The sequence below is a fragment of the Chroicocephalus ridibundus genome, chromosome 3 (genome assembly GCF_963924245.1).
Source record: "Chroicocephalus ridibundus chromosome 3, bChrRid1.1, whole genome shotgun sequence".
Lineage (NCBI taxonomy): Eukaryota > Metazoa > Chordata > Aves > Charadriiformes > Laridae > Chroicocephalus > Chroicocephalus ridibundus.
In genome coordinates, this window is record NC_086286.1 from 2,453,034 (window position 1) to 2,480,845 (window position 27,812).

At 40.1% G+C, this 27,812-nt stretch overlaps 2 protein-coding genes across 6 annotated transcripts in view; one reads left to right on the top strand and one right to left on the bottom strand.

The window, feature by feature from the left end:
• PUS10 (pseudouridine synthase 10) overlaps window positions 1-19,276 on the bottom strand; it is a 35,219-nt gene extending 15,943 nt beyond the window's left edge. The window contains exons 1-8 of one of the 4 annotated variants that reach the window (XM_063331194.1): window positions 19,187-19,276; window positions 17,648-17,784; window positions 15,837-16,103; window positions 14,100-14,186; window positions 7,770-7,804; window positions 5,588-5,699; window positions 3,833-3,894; window positions 1,202-1,247 (exon numbers count right to left, since the gene is read on the bottom strand). In XM_063331194.1, coding sequence (XP_063187264.1) covers window positions 1,202-1,247; window positions 3,833-3,894; window positions 5,588-5,699; window positions 7,770-7,804; window positions 14,100-14,186; window positions 15,837-16,103; window positions 17,648-17,773 — 735 coding nt within the window. In that variant the 5' untranslated portion in view covers window positions 17,774-17,784; window positions 19,187-19,276. The other 3 variants (XM_063331193.1, XM_063331196.1, XM_063331195.1) reach the window with 3 other exon arrangements.
• A 106-nt stretch (window positions 19,277-19,382) lies between these two features.
• Window positions 19,383-27,797, top strand: PEX13 (peroxisomal biogenesis factor 13). 2 transcript variants are annotated; one of them, XM_063331197.1, is made up of 4 exons: window positions 19,383-19,540; window positions 21,657-22,354; window positions 22,781-22,909; window positions 23,424-27,797. In XM_063331197.1, exons 1-4 carry the CDS (start codon window positions 19,467-19,469, stop codon window positions 23,717-23,719), a joined length of 1,197 nt encoding a protein of 398 aa, XP_063187267.1. In that variant the 5' UTR covers window positions 19,383-19,466; the 3' UTR covers window positions 23,720-27,797. The 2 variants fall into 2 exon arrangements, with proteins under 2 accessions (XP_063187267.1, XP_063187268.1); XM_063331198.1 differs by having other exon boundaries at window positions 19,384-19,540; window positions 22,784-22,909; window positions 23,424-27,796.
• The last annotated feature ends 15 nt before the right edge of the window (window positions 27,798-27,812 follow it).

Genomic DNA, 27,812 nt, shown 5'->3' on the forward strand with positions numbered 1-27,812 from the left:
TAACACAGAGTTCCTGGATGCCTTCAGGAAAGCTGCTCTTTCTCCTCCTAAGCATAAATTAGACATAATAGCACTTCCCTTCCTTGTAGAACAGATGAACTGGAAAAACCTTAAACTAGGAGCAGGTTTAAATAACTACCTATAGCAGATGACAGAAATTTTCACTCAGAACCCAGTTTTTGTACTACTTCTCTGATTAATACAGCCCTTGAAGCCAGCTTCAAGCACAACTTCTTTGTAAGGATGAACCTCTGACGGCTCTTCAGAGTCGGTATTTTTTCCTTTCGATTCCCCTACATCTTGTTGCCTGTGTGGTTTTAACAGCCAGGCCCTGCTACTTTAGCTCCTTATGTGGGATTTCCTCCCTTTTAAAGGAAAGCAATGCAGCAAGCAGTGAGTTATAACAATACAATCCTTCTAAAAAAAGACCTGCATTTATTGGTCAGGTGGAGTAGAGTAGGCAGAATTCCTGGGTCAGACTGCCTCTGCCAAATGTCGGTAGACTCTCCACCAGAAAGAATAAAAGGCCTCACATAGGCTTCTGTCAGAAGTTACTTGTTCTCCCTCTGATCACACCAACTGTCCTACTTGTATCAGTTTCTCTCCAACTGTTTTTTTATTCTTACATATCCTCTTTTCCGTCAACGATTGTGTGCGTGCTCAGGGCCTGCAACAAGTGGCAAAGTCCCTTTTCTTTCCTCCCCTCCTCCAGAGGCAGACAGGATAAAACCATCTGGCATGAATTGTGTCTTTCATTCAGATCAGAGGACATGAAAACTGCCGTGTGATCGTTCTCTTTCAGCTGCGGATTCTCATCTTCTCAATGTGACTTATCTGAACCATTTCACCCACAGAGAGCTTGAGGATCACCTTTTATACTACTTTTAACGCATGATAATCAAATTCCTAGATCTTAAGGGATGTATTTACAGAGAACGTTCCTAAAATTATGGCCTTCAGACAGTCTGGAAAACGAATGACCTAAAGAAAAGCACCAAGCTCTTATTTTTCTTAAGCAGAGGAATGTTAACTGAATAAAGGAGACAACTTTATTTTTACACAACTGAAAATTGGCGAGATTTTTGATGAAAGAAAACCAGGCATTAAACACTGCCTGAATACCTAGAAAAGTTCTTCCTTGTAGCTACAGCTGTGAAATTCTGAATGTCAGAAAAGAAATACAACAATTATGAGATCCTACCTGTTTGTTCTTCGCGGGTTTGAAACAGTCTGGACAAGCTGTGGCTCTAAATACAAAAATGAAAATTAGCTGCTACTCTTAGAGAAAAAGAAATAAACAGACAGACAGACTTATAACCATAGCATGTACATGGTCTTTGTACCAATATGTCCAGTATCTCACTCCGACAGCTTATCACAGAGCAGATTTTAAAATTAACTTTATCCTAAACCACTAACGGCGGAAGGTGTGCATTGCCTGGTCGAGAGAAATCACAAAGCTGTATAATCCTCTTTTGCTCTGACCAACGCAAATGTGTCTCAGCTTTGAGATGGGACGGAAAAGCACACAAGAAGTTTAGCTGTCATTTCTAATCCTCAATAAAGGTCACGATTGATGTTTAAGTTCTGTGCAAGATTTGCTGACATCTTGATACCTGTACTTGCTGTTCTTGGACAATGCACAGTACAAACTATAGATTCAAACTGCTGCTTCTGGATAGGAAAATTCAATTTAGTACAGAAAAAGTAACACCAGGTGCTCGATACCATTTGTGCTTTGCCTCTTCATAAGGAAACTATTGGTTGTTTCACGAAAGTGAAAGCCAAGTCAGTGAAACACTCAGTTTCTGAGTACTGTAAAGGAAGTTGCAGTTCCTATTAGTGGATTTCTATGTATGCAGGTAGAGACGATTTCTAGCCTACAACACAATTTATCATTTCTTGCTGGTGCTTTTCAACGCCGCTGTAACTACTTTAGACTATAAGGAAGCACATCTGATCTCTGGCTGTTTCTGTACAAGTAACTTGCCTGGCCAGTTTGTGACACAAAGCGTCACAACTTCCCTCTTCCAGAATTTAAATATCACCTAAGGTGATATTAAACATAAATCTCAAATATAAACTAATAAGAGTCAATTCAATCTTCCGTGTCAAACCAAGGGTCATTTTAGCACACCTACCTGCACATAATTTTGTAAGAACAGCTTGAGAGATGAGAAATTGCAGATGCCATACTTGGAAATCCCACCCAAAAGGATACCTGGAGGACTTCTCCAGGTTGAGACAAGGTCCTCCTTCACTTCCACAAAAAACGTGACTGTCATTACTAAATCTGTGACATTAGTCAAATTTACCATATTTACATTGAAACCAAACCATTGCCGCAGAACATGCCAAGAGCCAGGTATTCACATATGCAGAATGCCTTGATGCCTGAGAAACTACTATTTAATTAAATTAGGTAATATGCTGTCACTTCAGAAAAATGTCTAAAACCTTAATTGCTGTTTAAGTATGCTACAAAGAGAAGGCAAGTAAAGGGATATAGTCAAGCCACATGGAATAAACCTGGAATGGAACTTCTTTACAGCTTTCACCTCTACAACTATGCTGCTTGGGGCGCCAACACTGGCACCATAATATGCTTGGCATCAACATTTTTGAAAGGTTACAAAAAGGACAGAAGGATGAGCTGAACATAATTGCTGAGAGGTTTCAAAGGAAGGAAAAGCACCACAGGAAACAAGAACCGATCAAGTAAAATTAAATAAATAAGAACAAACGGGTGCAGGATCCAGAAACTTTTGAGTCTTTACAGGATTGCAGGTACCATTATTTAGAATTGTAGTTTGGCCCTACTACTTTCGCCCCTCTCTACCCAGTCTTGAAGAAGCTGGACAGGCGAGAAGTTCAGCAAATGCTGGTAATCAGTTCTTCCTAATAGCAGGTATGTCACCAAGCATGCATTTCCCTCACCCCCCACCCCAAGACAAATGAAGGATGCAGTTGTTGAAAACCAAGAAGGTGGCAGATTGGGCATTCAAACAAAGATCACAAATTGCCAGAAGGGGTAAAATCAGGGAAATACATGAAGGCTGCAAAGCAAATCTCTAGTCTCAACAGTTGAGGTCACTATGCAATAGGGAAGTCAGAAATTCTATGCCGAGCCTTTTTCCATGCTAAGATTTAACTTGCAGTAGAAGCATAAGTGATGAGACTGAGTGAAACTGAAGTTTTCCAGGAAGCATCAGCAAACAGGAAGAGTGAACCTAATCATCCAGAATATACTACAGCTAGATTTTGAGAAATCAGATTAAATGGTAGCTGAATTCACAGAAATATTTTGCTTCTTTGTTTATAGCTGATGCCCTACTGGGCCAAGCCAAAAACTATGTATAGCATGGCCAGGGAACTTCTGTTCGTTTTAGTCATCCAGCTAAACTGGATTAACTCTCTTCAAAGCCTTCCCTCCCATCCATGTCTCCTATAAGAGAAGGAAAACCTAGGCATGACCTCAAAAGATTCCCCCCCCTGCAACTACGTGGTTTGAATTTATTTTTTAAAATGATATGGCTATATTGAAGAGGGTAATGACTTTGAGAAGGCCTGAAATTGAACAATTTATCTGAATGTTCTCCTTCTAGTTCAAATCAAAATTCTGGATGATTTTGTTTATTGGCTTTAAAGCACAGAATTAACCAGAGATGGTGTAACTTTAAGCTCTACAACTCTATCTGCATTATGAGGAAGTTTAGATGCAGGCCCCACTCTAGTTTATAAACACTGCATATTCTCATCTGTAGCAAATCCAAACCAACAATGTTGCACAATATTTAGATAAAGATCTTTTGTTATTTATATAAAAACTTACAGGAAACGACACTCCTCCTCTGTTTCTGGGTGAGCAAAGACCACGCTAACTTCAAACAAACTCTAAATTTAAAAAAAAAAAAAAGGAAAAAAGGTAATAGTTTTTTAAACAAACAGGGAGGATACTCTCAAGCATCCTTAGTATTAGGAAAACAGTAAAGAGGTAGACAAAAGAGAAAGTAACCCATTTATTCTACAACATCGTCTAAAGATATTAAAACGTGTGCCAAATAGCATTTGCATTTCTGAAGTAACCAAAGATGATCTGAGAGCCCTTCAAAACATAAGTGACCTACACATCATAGATACCAGCCCTATTTTGCACAGGGGGAACTGAGTCAGAGACGGTGAATGCTCAAAGCCTATTACGGTCACTAAACTTAACAAACCTTCTGGGAGAGCAATGCATGGCGTGGAATAAAGATAAAAACCCTGTAGTAGTCACCACTGTAAAATTTTGTCAGGGGCTTCATTTGCAATGACTGGATGGCCTTGGGGCAAAGAAAGGCAATATGTCCTAGCGGATTGACAGCTAGACCAGAAACTCTAGTGTAATCTCAATTCTACCCCCAATTCCCTCTTTGGCCTTGGGCAAACGACACTCATTACTTCTGTTATTCAGATACCAGAATACCTCAAGAGGGCTATTGAAAAGATTGGCTAATATTCAAGTGCCTTGTAGATAAAGAGCACTAGACAAGTAACTTTTATGGTACAATGATGTCTGGAGCGGCTCAGTGCCCAAGCAACGTAGAGCTTTTGCTAACTTGGTATGTAAGAAGTTTGTCTCTTCTTGGGTCATCTTCAGGGTAACTGAGCATTTCTTTCTTCGCTAAGACAAAAGGGATGCTTTCAATTAGTACTCCTGGGAAAAGACAATCTGTAATTATTATGGAAGCCGACAAATTAATGTAAAGACTAAATGAGTCTAGTCCTGGGGTCAGTCGTGTGGCTGATGACAGGTAAAAACTGCAGTCTGCCTTGTCCTCGGCAGGAATTGTAGCCATGTTTGCAGAAATTTTACATTCAAGATGACGGTGTTTCTGAGTTTGCCTGGCAACACCTGAATGTTATGTTCAGTCAATGCATTTCAGAAACATTTTAAGAATGTTAGTCAGAATCTGAAAGCTGAAACCAGGGTTTGAAAAAACATTTCTCTTGCCTACTTACAGGTATTGCAGGTTCCAACATGCCTATCTCTAGCGTTCCTTAAAAATGAACAAGGACCAGTCTTTCCTCTTTCAGTAAGATTCAGAAATATATTTTATCCGTAGAATTTAACATGCTAACAACCTGAATGATTTATCTCACAGAGCAGTGACAGTGGTGGCAGTAATAGGAGAGCAAAGAAGGAATGTGTGAGCATTCCTTAACCTCTGGAAAACAGAGAGCCTGGAAAATAAGAAAACTGAAAAAGTCTCATTGATAAAAAGAGGGTGGCAGCCCAAGAGCAAGAGATTTAGGAAAAGACTACGACGGTTTCAGAAGATGCAATGATCTATGCATACAAAAATGAAGACTGGACTCCTCAGTATTGAGTCTTGGAGATCTCTGGTTAAAAGAGCTTCCCCCCTGCTTCCCCCTACAGTGAACATAAGAGCAGTGCAACTTGTTTATCTTAATGAGGGAAAAAAGTATATATTTTTATTTCCCCCCCTTGTATATTTAAGTGTATAAAAATCACACACACACACAAGCACATATTAAAAAGAATAAAAGACACAGAGAAAAAAGTGTTTTCTTATTTATACGACACCTTTCCGTCAGCAGGAACACCCAACTCTTCTGACAATTGGGGATGAATAATCCACTTATAAGCTTCTTTCAGCTGAACAATGTCATCCTTTGCCAAGGGAAGGCCCAGTTTTCTGAATCACATACACAAAGAAATAGTAAACTTGCACAGGAGTCTGCCAAAGATAGATACATGACATACAGTATTTCAAGACAAACTGAAGTAACTAGCAATGCACAAATAAAAAAGGACAAAAGTACGAAGCATACAGATGACAGACGATGGCATGAAAGAATGAAAGGCTGTTCCACAGGTACATGCAGATAGAGGCAAGATCCTTCTGATGGTAAACCAACACCTAGTTCACCTTAAGTAAACCAAGTTATCTGGATCCTGCAGGGCAGCACCTGTGCTACTTGCTAAGGAGCCTCCTGTCCACCTTCCACCCTAAGTAATATCTTGTCTTGCCCTGTTTCTATTTGGCAGTGTTTTTTTCGCTAACATTTAAAAATAGATTCTTTTTTTTTTTTCTGTGTAAAAGAACATGCACTGAGGAAACTCATGCCATAGCTTCACAGTAGATCAAAAGCTGCAAAAGTCTTTCCAGAGTCTACCTGGAGAAGAGCTGAGAGAGATGTGCACAAAAATACTTTGTTTAAAAAGAAAAAAATAAAAAACCCTTAGACTTATTTTTATCGTTAAAAGGGCTATCTAGTCCTTCATTAAAGGAGGGTGTGAATTCCAGTGGGCACAAATTCCTAAGAGGAAAAGCCCAGATGACAGCCTCAGTTGACCTTGCTGCAACAGGCTCAACTACCTCTGTACATACAAGACCAGGCCTTGACTCCTGTGTCTTTGACGATGGAGAGTGAAATTAAAAGGAGCAGATGCCTGTAAGGATACCAGTATGTGTGTCCTGGTTTAGCCATGATTTCAAACCACTTGTTTGGGAACTTACAGAGCAAAGCGCATGTCCTCCTACACAAATGGCACCAATGGTAGGCTATGTGGCTCTACAGGGTCTCATCTTCTCTCAAGCAATTTAATGAAACAATTGCTTTTAAATTAATCTCAAAGTAGGAAGTGATTCATCACCTTTTAGTCTAGCTTTCTATGAGTATCTTGAAATGGTACTTCCAGCCAACATGGCTTCCGCCAAAGACTAGTTCAGTATCCTCAACTAACTTTGAGAGAAGTGCATTTCTTTCCTCTTGCCCACAAAGACAATTTACCCATTCAAAATGGCTCTAATACGTTCTCATTTGGCCAGGAATGGGAGTGTCCTGGAGTAGACAAAGAATCAAGCGTTTAAATTGATTTCAAAACAGTGAGGTATAAAAAAGAAGAGTCAAAAGTAACATGCACCCACTGCACTAATATCTTTCTTGCTACACTACTGAATTTTCACCATTATCCGATTAACAATTTTCTGTCACTATTAATGTAAGCTAAACCTGAAGAGGTCTGTATTTCACTATGTCTTCCATGTACAAGAAGATTTTGGCTCACAGATGGCATCATGGCACCTCTCAGGACCATTAAGCTAACCCAAAGTGCACAGTTGGACAGACAGCCTGCACTCCAAGTTGAAATGCCATGTCCTAGCTATAATCACACTATGAGGCAAAGGAGATAAGAAACGCCAATTAAAGTCAAACCAGGTAAAAATAAACAAAAAACTAAACCAGCTGCCATCTTATCCTTTGTAAGCATCAAGTAAACTGGACAATAGTTTCATAACAAGACTATAAAATCAACTTCTTGCCTGCTCAACATTTATATAGACGAATGGTGGCTATATAAAAGAGTTCTTGTCAGTCATACAACAAAAGCTATGGACAATAAGAAAATAAAAAAACCCAAATAAAATGACAGCACATCCCAATTCTGAATTTCCTTATGCTTAGTTTTGAAGGTAAGTGAAAATCTTGGCCAAGAACATAGAAGTGACTCTACATATTCCACAACTGTCAGCAGAAATACATTTATATGAATGCAACTTTCTTGACCTCGAAAATACAGCATTAATTGCTTGGTTAAAATTCTCTCTTAACATACTTGTCTCAGCAGGTCCACTGCATTAAGTGGTTTCTCATTTCTACTACGCTGGAAAAAAGTTATAGTAAGAGTATCTCTCCTTTCTCTAAATCTGGAGAACTCTCTAACAGAAGTGGTATGAGGGTTGCCAAAAGAAATTACTCACCCCATTTCCTGTTTTACCAGCAGCCAAGCAGCACGCTATAGGTCACCAGGCATGCCCAGGAAGAAAAGAAGAAAAAAAAAAAAAGCAAGCAAGTGAAATTAAGGCTCAAAACTCCCAACAATTTGAGAGACTATTAGCAGAAGGAATAATGTTTTAAAAACTCAGGACAAAAAGGAATTATTAGGATTTTAATTTAGCTTTTGCTTTAGAAATGGAAAGATAGGATTGCTATTTGTTTTTATTTGCAAGACAACACTTTGCAATTCACCTCAAATCCAATCTGGCTTTAAAAAAAAAAAAAGATCAGGCTGCATTAAACACACTTTGAAACTTGCTATTAATACTATAACTAGAAAAAGACTCTGACAGCCTAAGTCAAGTGCAACCGACAGTTATCTACCACACAGAGAAATTAAAAGTGTCTAAATGGATGGTATATGAAAACTGATTTAACATATGAATTTTTTAAAAAAATATAAACTATTCAGTTATCATCCCTTATAAAAAACATGAAATAAAAGACATACTTGGTCTCGTGGTAATCGCGAACCCTTCCCCTCAGGATTGCCCCCTTATTTAAAGCACACCACTTAGTTTAGGAGACACAGGCTGAATATGAGAAAGCTGAGGAACAGAAGGAATAATTCTAGAGCTTTTAGTACAAATGCTCGAGTTCACTAATAATTATTTATCACAAAGCATATATAGGAATGGCTGGAAGATGTGATCTGAGAATCATGGACAGATTCAACCTTGAACTCTCCTTTTTCATTTCTCAATTGCCCCTCTGTTACTTTGTGGAGATCCTCTGTGAATACCACCTTCTGCAGCTCCTGATGCGCTTCTTTGAGTGGAGGTTACAAGAAGTAATATTTTCTTTACATGTGTGATCACAGAATAATTCAGGGACCTCAGCAGGTCTCTATCCAACATTACACTTGTAGCAGGCTCACCTATGAAACCAGGCAAGGTTGCTCAGGGCTCTGTCCAATGAGTCCTTGAAATGGAGTAATGGAGACAGCACCATCTCCCTGGACAACCTGCTCTAGTGCTTGATTGTCTTCAATCCGTACATAGCAAATACTTCCTCAAAATCTACCCCACTCTCTAGCAGCCTTAAGTATGTAAACAAACAACATAGAGGCCTCTTAGATGTGACACCGCCCAGGAAAGAAGACCACAAACCATCACTTAGGTGTCCCAGCCAACAAATGGAACTCAGCAGTGTAAGAATTAACAATGGTTATAACAAAGTTCAAAAGCAGAATTAGAACTACCAGTGGTACGAAAGGACAATACAAAAACACAAGATTAAGCACAAAGGAGAACAGCCAACACTAACAGACTCGAACAAAATTAAAAAGGATCAAGAAACTGAAGATTTCCAAACAACATTGCTAATGCCAAAAGCTTCCAAAGGCATATCTGTACCACACCCTGCTCTGCGGAGCCAAACACTTTAGAGGTGCACCCTTTGGCAGTCTCACTTGCTTCTCTTTGTACTGACAATATTGATTCTACAAGATGATCTATTAGTTCTGTGCAGTAATTGTTTAGCGTTCTGGGCTTTAAATTTTGCCTCCACATGGGCCAGGAGTGAGTGCCATTATCTGCACTACAATGAAAACTACCTTACTAAACTGAAGTGCGTTACAGTTAACCAGAATTGTAACTTTGACCTCAAACGGCCTTTCTATTAGGTCTTTAATTACGTGGAAAAAATGTGATGCTGGACACAGGTATTCAGAAGAACCATACAATTTTTCCATTTCAACAGAATGCCTATCAGTGCAAAAGCAATTAATAAGAAGAAAAAAACTCCCCTCAAAACCTCCTACAACGAAGCAGCAACAACAATAACGGTCTCAGTTCTTCCGCTACTAACAAAAACAAAATACATTAAAGCTGGCAGGACGCCACTTAACTAATAGAACCTGTACGCAGTCTGGACACCTAGTCTCACCATCCTCACTGAAGATGAATTCCAAAAATCATGTTGTTGGCTTGAAATAACTACAGTGAAAAAAATCAAAATTTGTAGTTTTCAGTTTGTGGACTGCAGGCTACTAGTGAAGTGCCAGAGAAAGGTGACTCCATAGGGTTGCTATACAACCATATATACATGTGGAATGTCCAAAAGAGCTGGTATCTCAAAAGCAGTGAACACCACTGATTTAAATACATGTTTGAAAACTTATATCAAACTTAAAGGAGCACAGCCAAGATCACATCATCTTTTCATAGAAATCAGAAGGAACCCCATCGTAGATCTCTTTTACATGCTGATAGAGGAACTCAATCAAAAAAATGTCTAATAACCTTCCTCTGGTACATCTAAAAGAATGAGGGAATCCTAAAAACAATGCTAGAAATGTTAAGGGGAAAAAGGGATGAGGGAGAGAGGACACAAATTTTGTTAGATACACGATACACAAAACTGCATGCTACTGAACCAAAGAAATATAGTTGTATTGATGGAACACTGTTCACTCAAATTCACTGTGATTCATTATCCTGCATATGTAGACAGTATGAGTAAGACTGCTTGAAGTATATCGTAATCTTGTTTGCATAATAACCCAGATAAAATCATAAATAAAAATAGTTTCCAACTGAAGTTCCTTGAACATAATTCAGAACTAGAGAACATGACAACCATAAAACTTGGTCTAGAAATCTGCATTTGACAAATGCCAGTTTAAAGAAATCACATATGCCTTGATTTAAAGCATGTAGGTTTGGTACTCAGTCAGGTGGCTAATCTCACACCTTTCCCCTGTTTTACAGGCGTACAATTACAAAATAGAGAAAACTTCTGCGTGCAAGTAACTATGCTAAAATGAGAGCACAAGTCAAATTTCACATCCTCTCTCTTGACTTCAAAATTGAAAGAAAATTAAAGAAATTGCTTTTTCCCTTCAATTAAGAGGAAACAATAGATTAGGGTACTGTGAGCACAGAAGCCAAAAGATCCCAAATTCCAAATCACATTCAGTCACCAAGCCAGCCAAACCCCCCTACCCCTATGCCTTCACTCCCCCGCTCTGCTCTCTCCCAGCTGTATGTGAAGCAGGGGATCAGATCCCTCCACTTCATAATTACTTTATGTTTGTGAAGTGGTTTGAAAATGAAAAATGCTCATTACAGAGCTCAAGCCTGCAGGGCAATGCTTAACAGCAAACATATTTCTGAAATACACTAGCTCAGCCGCTATATTGATTACAAGCTGCAGGTTATTATTCTAATGCTATCTGAGGGATCACAGTGGCAACAGTTGAAATACCATGTGCAATCCCAGCCACAGCCTTTTTTTCACTGTATTAGAAAAGAGCTTCGAGATGGGGAATTCCATGATGAGGTATACACAGCCCTACAGGGAGTAATGACTACAGATGCTATTTGCATCAACGTCCTTGTAGCAAGTACCAGGATGATGGATCACAACTGAGACTACAGACATAGCTAACAGTCACCCTTTTGAAGGGCATGACTCGCTTCACATTCTAATATAGTTGTCTGACATAAACTTGGGACTCCTGTAGTTATGATTTATTTTAATCAAATATCCTACTTGGGGAAAGAGGTGATAGGGTTTTTGCATTACAGATACAAATACTTTGCAAATGTAGATTTTATGTCCCACTCTTCTTCAGCTCCTATCATACATTTTAGACTTGGCAGGATGACAACTGTCATAATTAAATTAGTTGAAGGTAATATTAAAAGGCAGTTTCTGATTTTTTTGTTAAAAAGAAGTCAGAGAAAATGTGTGTGTCATACAAAAGGTCAATGGGAGGGAGGCTGTCTTTGGGGAGTCCTTTTATGATAAAATTACATATGTTCTTGTACAGTGCAGTTCAAAGAATTAAAAGCAGAATTTAACAAAAGACCTCTTTTCAACACGAAGCATTTTGAGATATTTGAGATACTTTGACATATTATATTACTTGCTGCTTTTCTCTAACTGTAAAACAGGAGCTGCTTTTACCAATTATTTTTTGAAGTGACAGGTGCTAAATAAACCCCCATGATTTTAAAGAGGTTCTTTCTCCACCATCACCCATTTTCACCCCTTCAGCCAGAGCACAGCTACACAAACAGCTGGTTTAGCATTTGGCGAGACTGAAGGGATGGAAGAGAAAGGATAGCAGGAACTTCCTAATGCAGACCTGCTCCCAGACAAACCAGAAGTGTTTCCAAAGAGAACAGATCTGGATTTGGAGCTTCCTACTCACTCACCTCACTCCACCTATTCATTTCTGAACCCACACCACAACTTTTATTCCCTTGGTTGTACCAAGCACTGTAGTATTGTTTGTTTGCTTGCTTGAACATAAGGACACGATAGCTTGAATGAAGCAGATCAATAGGTTAAAAATTACATCTCATTGCTTTTATCTAACTAATGATTTATTGCACTTAGAAGACAAAATTGTTATAAAGTAATAAATCTGGGTTTCTACTAACTGCATTTGCAAAGTCAGTTTTCCCAGTCCACACAGTCTCAGTGTATCATCAACATTTCGATCAGTAAGAGGAACTCTCTGAAGCAAACTGTTATTTTTTGCTTCCATTTACAGCCAAGACTACCTCAAAAGCAGAGAGAAACACTTGCCCTGCTTGTTCACATTAGTGTGAGAACATCACTGAGCCAGAACTGCAATGCAATAACCCCCTCTACCGAGGCATTCTGGCAAAGACCCACAAAGAGTGCGAGAAAGAGCAGCATAGCATCAAATTCCTCGCCTCCATCATTACATAGCTATGCTACGGAAATAATAAAAAAAATAAGCCATTTTTAAGTTGGATAAACTAAAGCTGTCAAGCTAAAGATGCATAATGGAAGCGTATTAAGAACTTGATAACATGGGAATTGCAGTTGGGAATCTAGCCAGAAGATTCTGTGCATCACTTTGTTTTTGATCATTGAGGCAATAATGAATAGAGTAAGGGAGCTCTCACTAATGACTAGCAAAGGTAGAGTGGAAATGCAAAAGACCTGATCAATAGTACCCTAAAAATAATAAGGCTCCACTTCTTTTAAACACCTAAGCTTACACCGGGCATTAAGCTGGAGTAAGTTTGACCTACATTTGGAGTTTCACGGAGCATCATGGGCACACATGCATATATTCACCTCACCTGAAAGTGTTTTTTTGACATATCTCATTTTTTGGACGACCATAAAATCAAACGGGAATAAGGAGGGTTCATCCGTTCAGAAAGCACAGAGCAATTTCTTCTGGTATTATTTTACCAGACACAGTGGCAGCTGAAGCAAACACACCAACTATGCTTAATATCAGATGGGAAGTAGAGAATCTTAGCTTCGAGAAGACTTAGAAGTAGAATGTATGTTAGCACAATGCAGCTATTACACTGGCATTTGCCCGAGATGCCAGAACCAACAGTACAAATCAACACTAAAAGTGTAGTAGATTATTTAACAATCAAACTGTGTGGGATGGGAATAGACCTCACCGCAGCTTTATATATAAATCCAAGACCACCTACACTTCTTTCTGCCGTGTTCACTGAAGCTTCTACTACATCTTACCACAGCAGGCATCCATCATAAAAGATTTACATGTTGTCCTTTAGAATAGTATTTTTGCATCACTTTATATCAGAAAGCAGGGGAACATTGTAAAACAACCCACAACTAAGCAAAAATTGTCGCTTTATTGACCAAGTTCTACTATGCTTAGTATGCTCCCTCAATTTAAAAAAAAAAAATATTACCAGGGTTATACACTCCACACTACAGAAATGTAAACAATTTAAGTTTGATTAAGATTGCCATTAAAATCAGTAGTTTTATAACTGCTATTAACTGTAGTTTTACAAATCTAGACTTTCAACAATGCCCAAGACAGGTGACTATTAAAATGTGTATTTTCACATCATTTAAAATGGAGAACAGTTAAAGAGTTCATCTTCAAGTTCCCTCATTTGTATTCTGCACTACCAATTATCATTTATTTCAGGAAAGGCACCAGCTGTGCAGTTCCTTCTCTGAGAAGATCCACAAAGCAGAGCTGGCATCTGTACCAAAGGAAACAATACACTGAGGGTTTAAAGAAACTCCTTTTAGATTTTCAGATGTAAAGTAACTCCCGGGCTAACTGAAAACTAAAGTGACTCAGACACTTTGTTAATTAGAATAATACTCACCAACAAGGAAGAGGAGAGCAGACTTCACTTCGAGCATGTGTTTTTCGTTTTTTAAACAATAGCAATTAAAAATCAAACCACCTCCAGCTTCTACACTCCACAGTTACTTTCCTTAATATGCATTTAAGTTATGAAGAAATATCTGTAAACACTTACCTCCCTAACAGACAGCTGTGGGGGCAGCGACACAGAAAATACAAAACTAGTGAACTGGTAGTCAGCGGAATTAACCTTTTGGCACACCTGTAAGCGAAGGATTCCAATATTAAACCACAGCAATGGAACTGAGTTGATAATCTTTTAGGATATTCTTTATTCTAGCATAATCACTGTAAATCCATGTTAATACACATTCAGATAGATGCTGAACATACACACCAGAGTAATCCCTAAAAACTTATTGAAATCTTTTTTTGTTCTGTTAAAAAAAAAACAAACAAAGTTACTAACAAACTGTATCCTTACTGCTATGAAACAACCAAACTCTCTATTTTAAGGCTAAGAACAATTGTATACCAAAATCTTAGTGCAATGAATTATACCACAGTGACCAAAGGCTAGAACAGCTGACTCTGAATGTTTTTCTTCACGGCAGTGATACAATTCTATAACAATAAAAATGTTTAAGAACCTGGGATAAGACAGGAATAAACAGGTATCCACAGCAGTAATTCATAATCACTCTTCATTGTAAAAAAATCATGTTTGTCACTGGAAATAAAGTAAGAACCCGAACACACATCAAACATTTTAAAGTACGCTAGTGAGAGACGATGGCTAGATGCCCCTACTGGAAGTAAACTTAAACACACATGGAGAAGTCAGCCAAAACGTCAGTGATTTTAGTGAATGTTAAAGATGAATTCTGAAATTTCAAGGTGAAATCAACATCTCAGATAAGGAAATTTCCTTATAAAATAATCAGCTTTTGCGGTGCCTTAATAAATGCTACCAGATTTTCCATTGCTACTCAAGAGAGTAACTCTGAAACAAGCCTTATAACTAGATTTTGTAAAAAATATATATACTCTGCCAATGGAAACGAAAAAGAAACATGCACTACAACAGAAACTATATCCTATGCTTTCTGTTTAGGCCCATTTTTAAGTATACTCATGCTATTAAACCAAATTCTTTTCTATTAAAACTCCTTTAAACATCTCAAATACAAGTGGGATTTTTCTCGCTGATATTTCAATTTGTCACATAAGCAATTTTATTGCTCAGAGATGATGTTTGCAACACTCGTTATGCCTACATTCTCTCCTAACTCGTATTTTCTCTATTATCTACAGTCTGTTGTACCACCAAAACATTTTCTTCCTCTGTGGCTTTCTAAATAGTAGCACATGGTAAAGACAGACTCGTGCTATATTAGGAATACGCAGTTAAGCTGAAGAGCACAGCACTTGATGCCTTATTTGCCCTTCATATAGCAAAAGTAAAGAGAGGTCACCATTTACAGTGAGGTTTTCCTTGTAATCTAAGCAGCTGAATCTCAGGTTATCTCCTAAATTCAAGTAACCACGTACCTGTTAGTCCTTTTCTTAGGAAAATGTGCTCCTAGCAGTCATTCCATTGCACCTACACTGCTATTTTTTAAAAAAAGGTTACATTATGACAAGGCCTGGGTAAAACGTGGTCACACTGACAAATGTTATTTCCCAGCTGCACAGGAGGTATGCAAACACTGTCAATGAGCAGTATGTAGTTGAATGGCGCCATCTACCTTCCAAATATTCGAAACAGGTAAATGTTTCGGCTTGTTTTCCAGTAGCTTTCTCCCAATTGCTTAACTGCATGTTGTTTGTAATAACCAGCTCTATACTTTGGGCGCCAATATACACAAGCTCCAATAAAAGCACACATGAAGATTAAGAACTGGTTATTTACCTTTTTAACAAAGTCAGCCTCGCAGAACTCCTGAAGAATTCCCAAACACACATTGCAAACCTTCACAGCTGAGTTCTCCATTGCAGTATTTTCATTATTAACTGAAGGAATCTGCTGGAGTGCTCCATTGTGGTTCAGTTCATCAGGTCCTTCTTCTGTGTGTTCAAGTCTGATTCTCTTACAAGGTGGATCAACTACGTCAAAACAAACAGTATCTTCTTTTTCTTGATTATTTTTCAGAAATTCTTTTAAATCCTTCATTAAATCCTAACACAAACAGAGGAATCATACTGTTGTTGGTCTTTCCTCTTTTCTCCAATGGTGTAACAAGAACTTACAATACAATTCTAAAAGGTAGTACTAACCATTCCAGTTTAGCTTTAGTGTATGTAATTTATAACTTGGAATTTATACCAACAGACACCTAGACAATTAAAAAGCTTCATGCTCTACTGCTCTCAAAATGTTATCCAGAGAAACTGAATTTTGCTGAAAACACTTCTTTATCATCCAATAAGAGTGAAAACATTTTACAGACGTAACCTGCAAAAATGCATTTATCTTTGGCCCCATCACTATTCAATGGAAATAGATGTTTATGGCCTATTTGTCATTTAGATTATGTTAGCATTGAATTCTACCAACTCCATTAGCTCAGATGATTAGGAAGAGAGTTGGCTAGTATAGTATGAGAAGAAAATGAGAGCAGATACAGGTGAGAGTGAAATTAAATACATAAAGGAAGAACTTCATATAAAGAGAGAAGCCTATAAAAATTAAAGGATGCATTACCTGCATGTCTCTGAATTTTAGGAAGGATGAGAGATAGAGGCAACACATAGTTCAGAAAGAAAGATTTATTAAAAGGTCTTCAGTAACAAAGACAGCAGTTACTGTGTTGTTGAGATGCAAAAGAATAAAAAATAGCATACAGAATGAACACTTCTCAAATCATTGATAGAAAAGCAAAAAGGATATGGAAGAAAGATGTTAAAAATAAATTCTGGGGAGTCTAAACTTGAACAAAGGTGAAACAATCAAGACAGACATCAGAAGATGGAAGCATAAAGTCACGGGATTAAACCAGATAAATGGAGATGTTTATTTGGCCTACACAATTGGTCTCAAAGAACCAATACGGAGGAGGAGCAAATCACCAAAACCAAGCTGAGGAGTAACAAGTAGAAGAACAAAGGCAAGAATGATTGTGCACAGCTAGGAAAAATTTGATGACTGAATTTCAGCACTAAGGTCAGCTAAAAAGGATGCCTAATAACATTGTGTTCGATTGACTGAAAAAGGAAGATTTATCCTTAACCTGTGCTCTGCAGTTTTTCAGTTACATCCCCCTACCAATCCTACTGAAAGAAGAAGGAAGTATGAAGCAAAAAAGTCTGGAGCATAGATGGTTCCTCCTCTGCATCAGCGGCACTGCCCACAACCCCTTTACTATTTATTACATTAAAGGAAAAAGAACAGAGGGAGCAGTCATAGCTGTTCTGCTTCTAAAGTGATAGAGCCATGATGTGCAGAAGCTAACACGCCCTGTTTTCTGGTGTTTTCAGGAAATACATAGCAACTTCCACAGTCAAACTTAACATTTAACCCACAACAATTGTTATATTCTATGATTCTTGTAATTTCTCAAAATTGCACAGTGTAGCAGCAGTTATTTTTCATAACTCATTTTGCAAAATGTTTTCCTCTCAGGCAAAGAGCCCAAGAACACAACAACCTTCTCCTCCAAGGTAGTGCAAAGAACACTGCATTCATATGTTCACAAGTTCTAATTAGGAACACAAAGAACAAACCTTGTATGGACATCTATAAAGCGCCTGTGATCCCACGCAGCAGAACCTCAAAATACATCGTGGGCAAGTGCCAGTGTTCAGTAACAGCTGAACAATTGGTCTGTCCTTTTCTGTTAGTGAAGACATACTGAATAATTCTAAAAAAGAAAAGAAAAAAAGCTTAGAATAAACACAACTCAGCAATTCAACAATAAAAGGACTGACTTAACTGTCCCATATTTAGAATCAATGGATTTTTTTGGTCCTCTAGAAGTTTAGGATACATGTTTGTCTTAAATCAAAGGCACAATAGAATTGGAAGACCAACCCAAAAAGACCACTGACTCTGGGAAAAGCTTCTGTACTTGCTAGAAAAATCTGAAGTCAAGAGTTCTGACAAAGGTGTGCTGAGCTTTTGCCCAGAGTTTTATCTTTGATAATGTGCATTACCTGACAAGTTATTCTTTACTGAATGGAGAAGGCGGGTGGAGCTAAGACATATTAAACCAAACTTAAAATGGAAATCCCTTCTAATATTGTAGCAACTAAAGAATCAAACCATTAAAATCACAGGGGGAAAAAAAAACCCAAACAAGTGAAAACCAGATGCCATCCCCTTTTGTCATACAAGGCCCTAAAAGCAAAGGAAGTCTTTTCTATCCATTAGCTCCTTCAATTTTTTGAGATTTCTTATTTTCCATCTCAAATACAGGACTACTGTTTTTGTGAGAGATCTCATAACGCTTTTTTCCCCTAAAAGATTATGGCTAATTTGGGTTCCTGTCGCTCTCTCTGCCCAGAACTTTACAACAGACCGATTTTTTTGCCCAAAATTTAACGGATAGAACTCTCCGCAAACTTAAGTTCCTGCATTTTTTCGAAAAATACGGAAAAAGAGAGATTTCCAGTGAGGTGCTCGCCCACACTGGATATCTAGGAGAGTTTAGAAAGCACGTAAGAATAACCACGATTGTTCAGACCAAAGGTCCAATTAGCCTACTGTCACCCAGGGTGGGAATAAACAGAGGCCACAGGAAAACAGGTGTGTGCAGGGCATATCCCTCTGCCAAGTGCTCTCTGCCTCCAGGAATTTCTGGTTTAGGGGGAACCCCTTGACCTGGTGTGGTTTGCCTGGTGGTTAACCTTGACAGGCCTTTCCTCCCATCCTTCTCGGGTACCTCTTTGAATTTTTTTTTTTTTTTTTTTTGGCCTCTGTATCCCTCGGCAGAGGAATTCCACCCCACGGGATTCCACCCCACCTGCTGACAGCCGAACCACCACACCGCAACCCCCCCGCCCGCCCACAAGCCCCTCCCGGCCCGGACACCTCAGTTCTCGGTGACAGGAGGGGAGGGAGCCCCATAACCCCCACACACCAGCGCGCGCCCCGACCGTTAGAACCGTTACAGCCCCCTCCTCCCTACTTTGAGGCGCCTCGCTCCCCCGCGGGGGAATGGGGACCGCTCAGCACAGGGCCGCCCTCCCGCAGGAGGCCGGAGGCGCCGCAGATGGGCTCCAGGCGGCCGCCCCCCGCCCCGCTCCCCGGGGAGCAGCGATCACCTCACGGCGGCCCTCGCTCCACGCGGGGCCTCACCCCCCCCTCCCCGCCTTCCCGGGCGGCCAGCGGGGCCGGCACAGGCTCGACCAGCGGCGAGGCAGAGCGCATCGATGGGCCGGGCGCGGCGGGACGCCCTGCCCGAAGAGGCGTGGGTCGACTAGCTCGGCGCTCCGGCGTCGCGCCTGCCGGTGGGCGGTCGGGGCGGAGGAGCGGGGCGGAGGAGCGCGGCGGGCCGGGCCGGGCCGGGCCGGGGGGCAGAGCGGGGCCCGCAGCGAGGCGGAGATGGCGTCGCAGCCGCCGCCTCCCAAGCCCTGGGAGAACCGGCGGCTGGCGGGCACGGTGGCGCCGGCCTTCCAGTGAGTGCCGTGCGCCGGCCCCCGCGGCTCCCCTGCCTGTTGGCCCCCACTCAGGGCGGCCGCGCCTCACACCCCCCCCCCCCCCCCCCCGCCATCCTGGGCCTCCCGCCTCCTCGGCCTTCGCCCCTGAGGCGAGCTTAAAGGTCGGGCCCAGCCGCGCAGCGCCTCCGCCAGCTGGTGGCTGAGCGGAGCTTGGGGGGTGGGTTACCAGCTGCGGGGGTTGGGGTCGTTTGATCTGCTTGTGCCCGGCGAGGTGGGGGTGTCTCTGGGGGATCCCCGTTCTCAGTGCGGAGAGGGAGTGAGGGGGTGCCCAAAGGTACCGGTTTGGGGCCCTGCTCCCGTCTGTAGAGAGCTGCGTGTTTAAAGGCGGTGAAGGTAAAGCTATAGGTGTTCCCACCAGCGGGCAAAGCGCGGGTGTCCGTCCGTTCCTGGGCATCGTAAAGCCGTGCGAGCTGCGTGCCATCCCCAGGAGCTGGGAAAGGCACAGGTGTACGCCTGGCCCGGGCGCGTCCGGCGGGAAGCTGAGCTTTTCCAGAAAATCCACCCCACTCGCCGAGAGGGATGGATGTTGTACAGAAAGTGTTTGTAAACTCCTTCCTTTCCATCAGAAACAAAGGAAGAAGGCTTGGCGGCTGTAGATCAGTCTTGTTTTGCGTTTGGTGCTGGTGATTGCAATTAGAGCGAGCTGAAACTGGGCAAAAGGTTAGGCCGAGACTAAGCGTTCAACAGAAACTTGCCTGCTTTCGCTGCGAGCTGAAGTTTGCTAAATGAGAATTTTGATGTTAATTTTTCTTGGTGGGGCTATCTAGCTCATTTTAAATTGCTTCAAGCAGCTTTAAAGTGAGATGTCCCGAGTTGACTGTTAGGGAGGTGAATGTAGTGTCACTTCATAAGTTACAGTACCTCTGTTTTCTGTGATAACAACTTATTTTTGCCTCTGTTTTTAACTGCTAAGAGAATTAAAGTATATGATGGAAAAACCAGTGTAAAGATATAAGTAATATTCTTTGCTGTGGAACCCTGTAAGTTTTGCTGAGACCAAGTTGTTCCCTTCCTTATAGGGAAATAGTATAGCAAGCATGCTTCATGCTAAAAGCAGCGCAGAAAAAAGCAGCTCCATAGCAATTCAAACTTGACTTTTCTTTTTTTTTTTTTTTTCTTCTGTGAATTTAATGGACTACAGAATTGGAAAGTCAAGGGATGAGGCAGTAAACATGTGAAATGACCAAAATGTTTGGCTTTTAGGATGATAATATGTGATTAGCTTTTTAATGAAACAGCAAAAGTTGGACAGCTGCTTGACAGAATTCAAATACCAATCTAGTACTTGCAGAGTGTTGATACGAAGGGCACACATGAAATGACTTCAACTTATGGGTATACAATGGAATACAAGTTTACTAAATTAAAAACAAATAAATCACTTATAATACCTCTTTCTGCCAACAGTTAATAGATTCAATCCCTTGACATGCTACATAAAGGTAATTAGATAGTTTGGGTAGAAGGGGCAATTGGGGGGACCCAAAGCCCTTGCATGTGTTGTTGTGTAATTACTTGGATTCTCAATTAGGTCACACCACCCTTTTCTGTAAGGGTGCATTCAAAGGAGCTCTCAAGCCTCCTTCCTGGTGTATCATTGGCTCATTGTATAGAAGAGCTGAGAACAAGTATTGGAAATAAAGCTTTCAGATTGAAAAGTTCATAAACATTCTTGGCAGTGCATATGAGAGGCTTTTGTGTATAGAAAAATAACCTAGATGTTACAGCATCAAGTTTGATGGATCTGGATGTAGCATTTCATGCTTTCTTAGTCAATAAAATAAATAGACTGAAATTTTTTCCATGTGTACATTTCAGATATGCTGTGGTTCCACACATTTATACTGAATATCTCATTATGGTTTTTTTTTTTCCCTGAAAGACCTGTGTTTCCTGACTAGAATTTTTTCTTCCCACAAATGTTTTGCAACGTACCGAGTGTTTGGCTACCAGGTTCCCTGTCCTAGCACTACCGACACATACTGTTGTATTTATATAGTTAGCCAAGAACTCTGAGGAAATAAAAATATAAACTTATTTTGAGTACTGATCTTGCTTGTCTGAATTTGTTTAGGTCTGCTGACTTGGGCGACAACCTGCTGACCAGGCCTGGACAACCCACAGTTGCACGAATACCTCCACCTATTTTGCCAAGACCATCACAGCAAGCGGGAAGCAGTAGTCTGAGCACTTTCAGGCCAGCGTATACTAGTTCTTTTTCTCCGGGCTATGGTTCTTATGGAACCTCTTTTTATGGAAGCTATAGTCCTTACAGTTATGGATATGGTGGCTTGGGTTATAACCGCTTTCGTACAGATGATATTCCTCCCAGCAGGTTTGTTCAGCAGGCTGAAGAGAGCAGCAGAGGTGCATTTCAGTCCATTGAAAGTATTGTGCATGCGTTTGCCTCGGTCAGCATGATGATGGATGCTACCTTTTCAGCTGTGTACAACAGCTTCAGAGCTGTCTTGGATGTAGCCAATCACTTCTCCCGCCTCAAAGTACACTTCACAAAGGTGTTTTCAGCTTTTGCCTTGGTGAGAACTATAAGATATCTCTACCAACGTCTACAACGATTACTAGGTCTACGGAAGAGCTCTGAGAATGAGGATTTGTGGGCTGAAAGTGAGGGGACAGTAGCTCGCGTTGGCCTCGAAGACAAGGCGGCTAACTCTGCAAAATCCTGGCCCATTTTCTTGTTCTTTGCTGTTATAATGGGAGGTCCCTATCTGATTTGGAAGCTGCTTTCTACATACAGTGACGAAGAAACAGGTAAAGATGATCTACAGCACGAGAGAAGTGCAGCATATATTGTTCCTTTTATTATCACATGTATAGCGATTAATCTTATACTACAGTAATAGAAGTTAATAGTGGGGTACAATACTGAATTTTAGGTGTATGATACAAGTAACAGCCTGCTTAAGTAGTGTTGAGTTAGGATGCAGTTTCATGGTAAGCTTTGTGTGATTCCAAAATCATGGTTCCTCTCTATTTCTGTTTCCTTTCTATCAGTTGGGGCGGCGGGAAAAATATTGGTTGGATTGACTCAACAAATCATTCTTTGTTTGTTACTCTGATCAGTTCTCTATTGGCAAAGTTTTAGCAAGGGAATTAAGGTGCTTTCTTCACTTTCCTTTAACAAAACTCAACACTTTATAATTCAGAGCAGGTAACCATTTAATTTCTTTTTGGAAGCAGTATCTAGTAACTGGGCGAGTGGAGAAGATGATCATGTAGTTGGAAGAGCAGAATATGATTTCAGTGCTCTCTCAGAAGAAGAAATTTCTTTCCGTGCTGGTGACATGCTAAAATTAGCACCCAAAGGTAAACTTTTAATTTTGTATTTATTTCCTAATCACATGAGAAGTAAGTCATACCGTTAGAGTCTGAAAATGAAAACAAAACCCCCCACCTTATTTGACCAAACTCCTCATCCGCACTGACTTTTTTGGTGTCCGTAAATTATTGCTTGCATTGTAATAAAACTTATTGAGTAGTTTTGTTACTGTTACTGACTAGTTTTTTGACACAGCCTAAACTCAGGGAGTGCTTTGTGGTTACCCTTGTGGTTACGTTTTCCTCGCATGTGCTGCACAACTAGATGTTTGCAGTACGATGGTGTCATCGATTTCAGAATAGCCTGCATTTCACAGTGCTCTTCAGCTCACCTCCCTAGTAATTTCTCTTGTGAAGTAATTTGTATTTGCCTTTTATCACAGAGTTATTTTCTTTGCGTGATGAACTGTAGTGTCATCTACCTTCTGGTGTATTTGTGCCTCAACTGCAGTATATTTTGAATTGTTTTGTGACTCGATGTGTTTGCATTTTTCTTCTTCAGAACAACAACCCAAAATCCGTGGTTGGCTTTTGGCTAGTTATGATGGCCAAACAACAGGACTTGTGCCAGCTAATTATGTCAAAATCCTGGGCAAAAGAAGAGGTAGGAAAACAGTGGATGTGGAGAGGATTACAGAGCAACGGCCAGCCTTTACCAGCACATCTGTTAGAGGATCCACTGCTACTGTGACTTTAGAGGAACAGGAAGCTGCTTTTGATTCTGTTTTTGCTGGAAGTAATAAAGTTCCTGTTGCGTCTGACTCCACTGTGGTTAGTGGAGAGAAACAGGAGCTCTAACGCACTTACATCAACAAAGCAACTGAACTGTGCTTTATTGAGAAAACATAGGGTTTGTTGAAAATCTGTACTGTAGCGGAACACTGATGGGTCTGTACCAGTTATTGCTGCTACTGACTGGTGAAGGGATGGAGAAATGATTGCTCAAATTTGTAGTATTTATTTTTGACTCACCTAAGGCTGTACATTAGTGACTCTACCCAACCATGTGGCAGCAGCTCGAAGATTCTTGAGATGAGGAGAATCTGAAGGCATTTCTAACAAAGCAAACAAATGAAAAAATAGGGACTGCCGGCCTATTCTTGTTAAGGAGACAAACTGTTGGTGAAATCTGGAGATTAACATCCAGTCTTCATTGGAATGTCGCCTTGACAAGAGGCTTCTCCAATAGATGTGCAAAGGGAAGACAGATTTCTGTAAGATGTCCTCCAAAACTGGACGCTGAGGACCATAAAACAGTGATAACGCGTTGCTTCCCCCTGAAAGGAGAGAGAATTGCAAGAGATTTAGATGACACAACTGAATCATTAGAAGTTCTAAGCTGCTTGCTTTTCGTAAGAAGCAGGGCTTCTGTCAGAAAGACCTTACCCCTAATAAAAAAGGGGAGAGAAATACAGTTACAAAGGAAGAGCAGTGAGGCTTCAGCAAGTAGTTCTAACCAGTTCTCTTTTGTTTATTAAAATGACATTAGAATGAAGGGTATCCTGCAGTCAGGCACTTTCCAGCACACTTATTAATCGTTATTCCCTTCTGTGGTAGACTAACTTTGCATCACTCCTAGCCATTTTGTGTTGGAGCCTGTTAACTGCCTATCAATAGTCTGTCAGCTACCATCCGCATCTCTACTTATTTCTGTTCTTTATTGTTTTTGTAGGAATCTCAAAATATCTCTCCTGCCTTTTAGTGCGGTAGGAAAGCATTGGGTTTGGGGAAGTTTAATGTAACTGGAGCGGCCAAGAAAAAGTAGTGTTTCTTGCTTAACTGTCACGGTTAGCAAAGGTCTCAGAGTTAGCTCTTTTTGCTGCCTTTCAGGTGGTAAATTTTGCATCTGCCCATAAAATTTGAGGGCTCTGATTTATCAAAAGCCATAAAAACATTTGCCCGTTGCAAAGTATTTAGTATTTTCTTCATATTGGTGTTTGACAATTCTGTATTGAAATACTGTTTGGGTTGTTTTTTTTTTTTTTTAATGAAGCAAAGATAATTAACACTTTTTTCCTTTTAGTATATATGTATAACATGTTGAGCTTCTGAAGATTAGAGCAATGGATAAAATAGCTAAAGCTTGTCTTAATCATTAAAATAGCTTTTCTTTTAAAGGTACTCAAAACTATTAGTGAAAGTAGGGCATGTGCCTTTGCTTAATTGATCCAGTAGTTTCAGTTTGACTGTTTCTACAGAGATCTGCAACACTCATTATGTGTTAGCAAAGCTTTATACTTTAATTGCATTTGCTGGCCTTGAGTTCTTAGAATTCTGTTCACCCCCAAAAAAATAACTCTGACAAGAAAAATTGAAGTGAGCACAGTTTTATTGAGGTAGGGCGGCTGAAAAGATGGATACTGTGCTGGAACCTTGGATTTTAAAGTAATCTCTGAATGCCCGTTGTTGATAATTAGAGGAAGAATTTAACTTGGTGGTGCTCAGGTACTGGGAGATGGTGCGAAGAAACATTTTTACTTGATTGTTAGATCTTCAAGTGCGGAGGAAAAGGAAAGAGTAGTTAAAGGGCAAATGAGAAATTTGAAACTAGGTTTCCTAGGTTTAAAACAGAACATGTTCCTGAGACATCTCCCTCTGTACCAGGGCATTGAAGAAAATTACCTATATTTGGAAACGACATCTGTTGTTGAAATAAAAATAGCAAACAATCCGGAAATACAAAATATAAAGAGGAAAAAAAGGGGGGTGGGAGTATCAAGTTTACAGTTCTGCTTACAGTGTGTATTCATGGAGGGAATTCATTTACTGTTGTGAAATTTAATTAATGGACTGTCAGCCTCTCTTGCGTCAGTGAAATATTTCAATCAGAGAAATGGTCTTTTAAATAAATGAATAAATAAACCCCAAACTTTTTGCAGAGTATCCATTCAAGTGGACTTCTGTTTTCCGGTTCAGAACAAGTTGGGAAGACAGTACCATGGTGTTTTTTAGAATCTTTAAATCTTACTAATTTTTAGAAAGATATTTTGAATTTCACTTTCAGGTCATACTATTTTGAAAACAATTCTTTTAGTAGGAAGATAGGTTATCAATAACTTAACTGACTGCCCTTTATAGTAGTTTGACTTAGTCTACCGATCACTAACCGTCATAACTGTATCTGCTAAATCTTCACAAGAAGTTTGATCATTTCAATCTTGTGATTACTTTAATGGGAAAAGGCGGCTCTGAGGAAATGAATTATTTAAGTCACAATTAATTGTACTGATTGCAGAAGGGTATTAAAATCCATTGAAGTAAAATATATACTGTGCTTTCAGATTTTGGTTTTTTTTTTTTTTTTTTTAAATGCACAAACTAGCATCAGGAAATAATGCGAGTGCTACAGTGTCATTGTCTATGTTTCTGCCCATATGTCAGGCTGCAGGAAAAAAACAACCCGCCTAACTGAATGCTGCTTGAAAAAGGGAGGCTGGCTGAGAGGCGGCTCAAGACTTGCCCAGCTTTAGAGAGGTGAGAACACTAGGAGCAGGTGTGGCTGCAGCCAGAGTATGTAGCAGAGGAGATGAGAAAAGAGATGCTGTTGAAATATTGCTAAACTCATGCATTAGGCAATTGACTCTTATTTTAAGATCTGTACATACTCAGTTACCTTTACGTTATTCTTTGGAACTACTTATATACCTGTAGCAGACCTAGAAGTCTGTAGCAGACCTATGACGTTTGTTTATATAAGGCTTTTGTTTAATCTTACTTTAATCTTGCTGTTTAGTATCCCAACCATTTTATGCTTGAATGCTGTCCGAACTAATGGCAAACGCCAGTTTTAACTGGTTCTCTGGGTGCTAGCAATACGTGAACATGCACACGTTCAAAGCTTTGTTCGGGTTTCTGAATAATAAATTTAAAATATTCTCTCTGTCCAGCAGAACTTAATTAAATTGCCTGCTTCTCTTGCACAGGTTCAAAAACCCCTTCCTTCTGGGGAGATAGACTGCAGCTGAGCTAGTAAGATTGTCTGGACTTATTTGGTGATCTTGGTGAAATTTGCTAGTCAGGTAAATACAAAGAAAATACAGTTTCTTATAAATCTGTTTGCAGTGAAACTTTTCCAGAAACCAAGACATTGATTTTCTTGATGCACCATAACCATTGTAGAAACACTCTTGTCCGCAAAAGTAGCGGAACCACACTTATTTTACAAAAAGCGTAGATAATACAAAAGCGTATGTTTTTATGTAGCTCCTTCCAGTTTGTTTAACGCATGCAGGTGTGGCCGTGTGTTGGGACTGACCAGTGGTTTTGGCCTGTAGTGACAGGCAGCGATTGCGTGTGACACAATGGGGTGTTTTTCACCCTTGTGCGCTGGGACTGGTTCTTCCGCAGACTGTTTTGGAGCAAGTTTGGGCTGATAAATCCGTCTCCTGGATTCCCTGGGCAAACCAGTCACAGCCTTTGAGCAGCTGGATAATCTCTCCTCGTGCTCGTGTAACCGGTTTAACTAGTACCAGGAGCGCGTGATGTCAATGCGAAACACCCCTGGACCCCTCTTACCTTACAGGTTTTAATGCTACTTTTGAGATACTGAAGTTCCCTAAATTTCACAGGAGTTACAAAACTGTAAGACTTGGGCAAATGACGTGGTTTATTTATGCTGTCAAAGGGCACCTTTACAGTTTTTTTCACTTTAGAAATGAAAATGCTTTAAATGTTAAGAGCTAGTTCCACTACCTTTGAATTCTTACAAACTGAACAAACATAGTCTCTAGACTAGGGAGGTGGGGTTTTTTCCTCAAGTACTGATACTGGTGGTTTTTTCTCCTATCTGAAAAAAAGGGACTGAATTTCTGCCGAACAGCTCAGGTTGATTCAAAAACTGTGTTGCCACTTCATCAAGCCTGCATTTATAGTGCAATAAAGTGATGTCGTA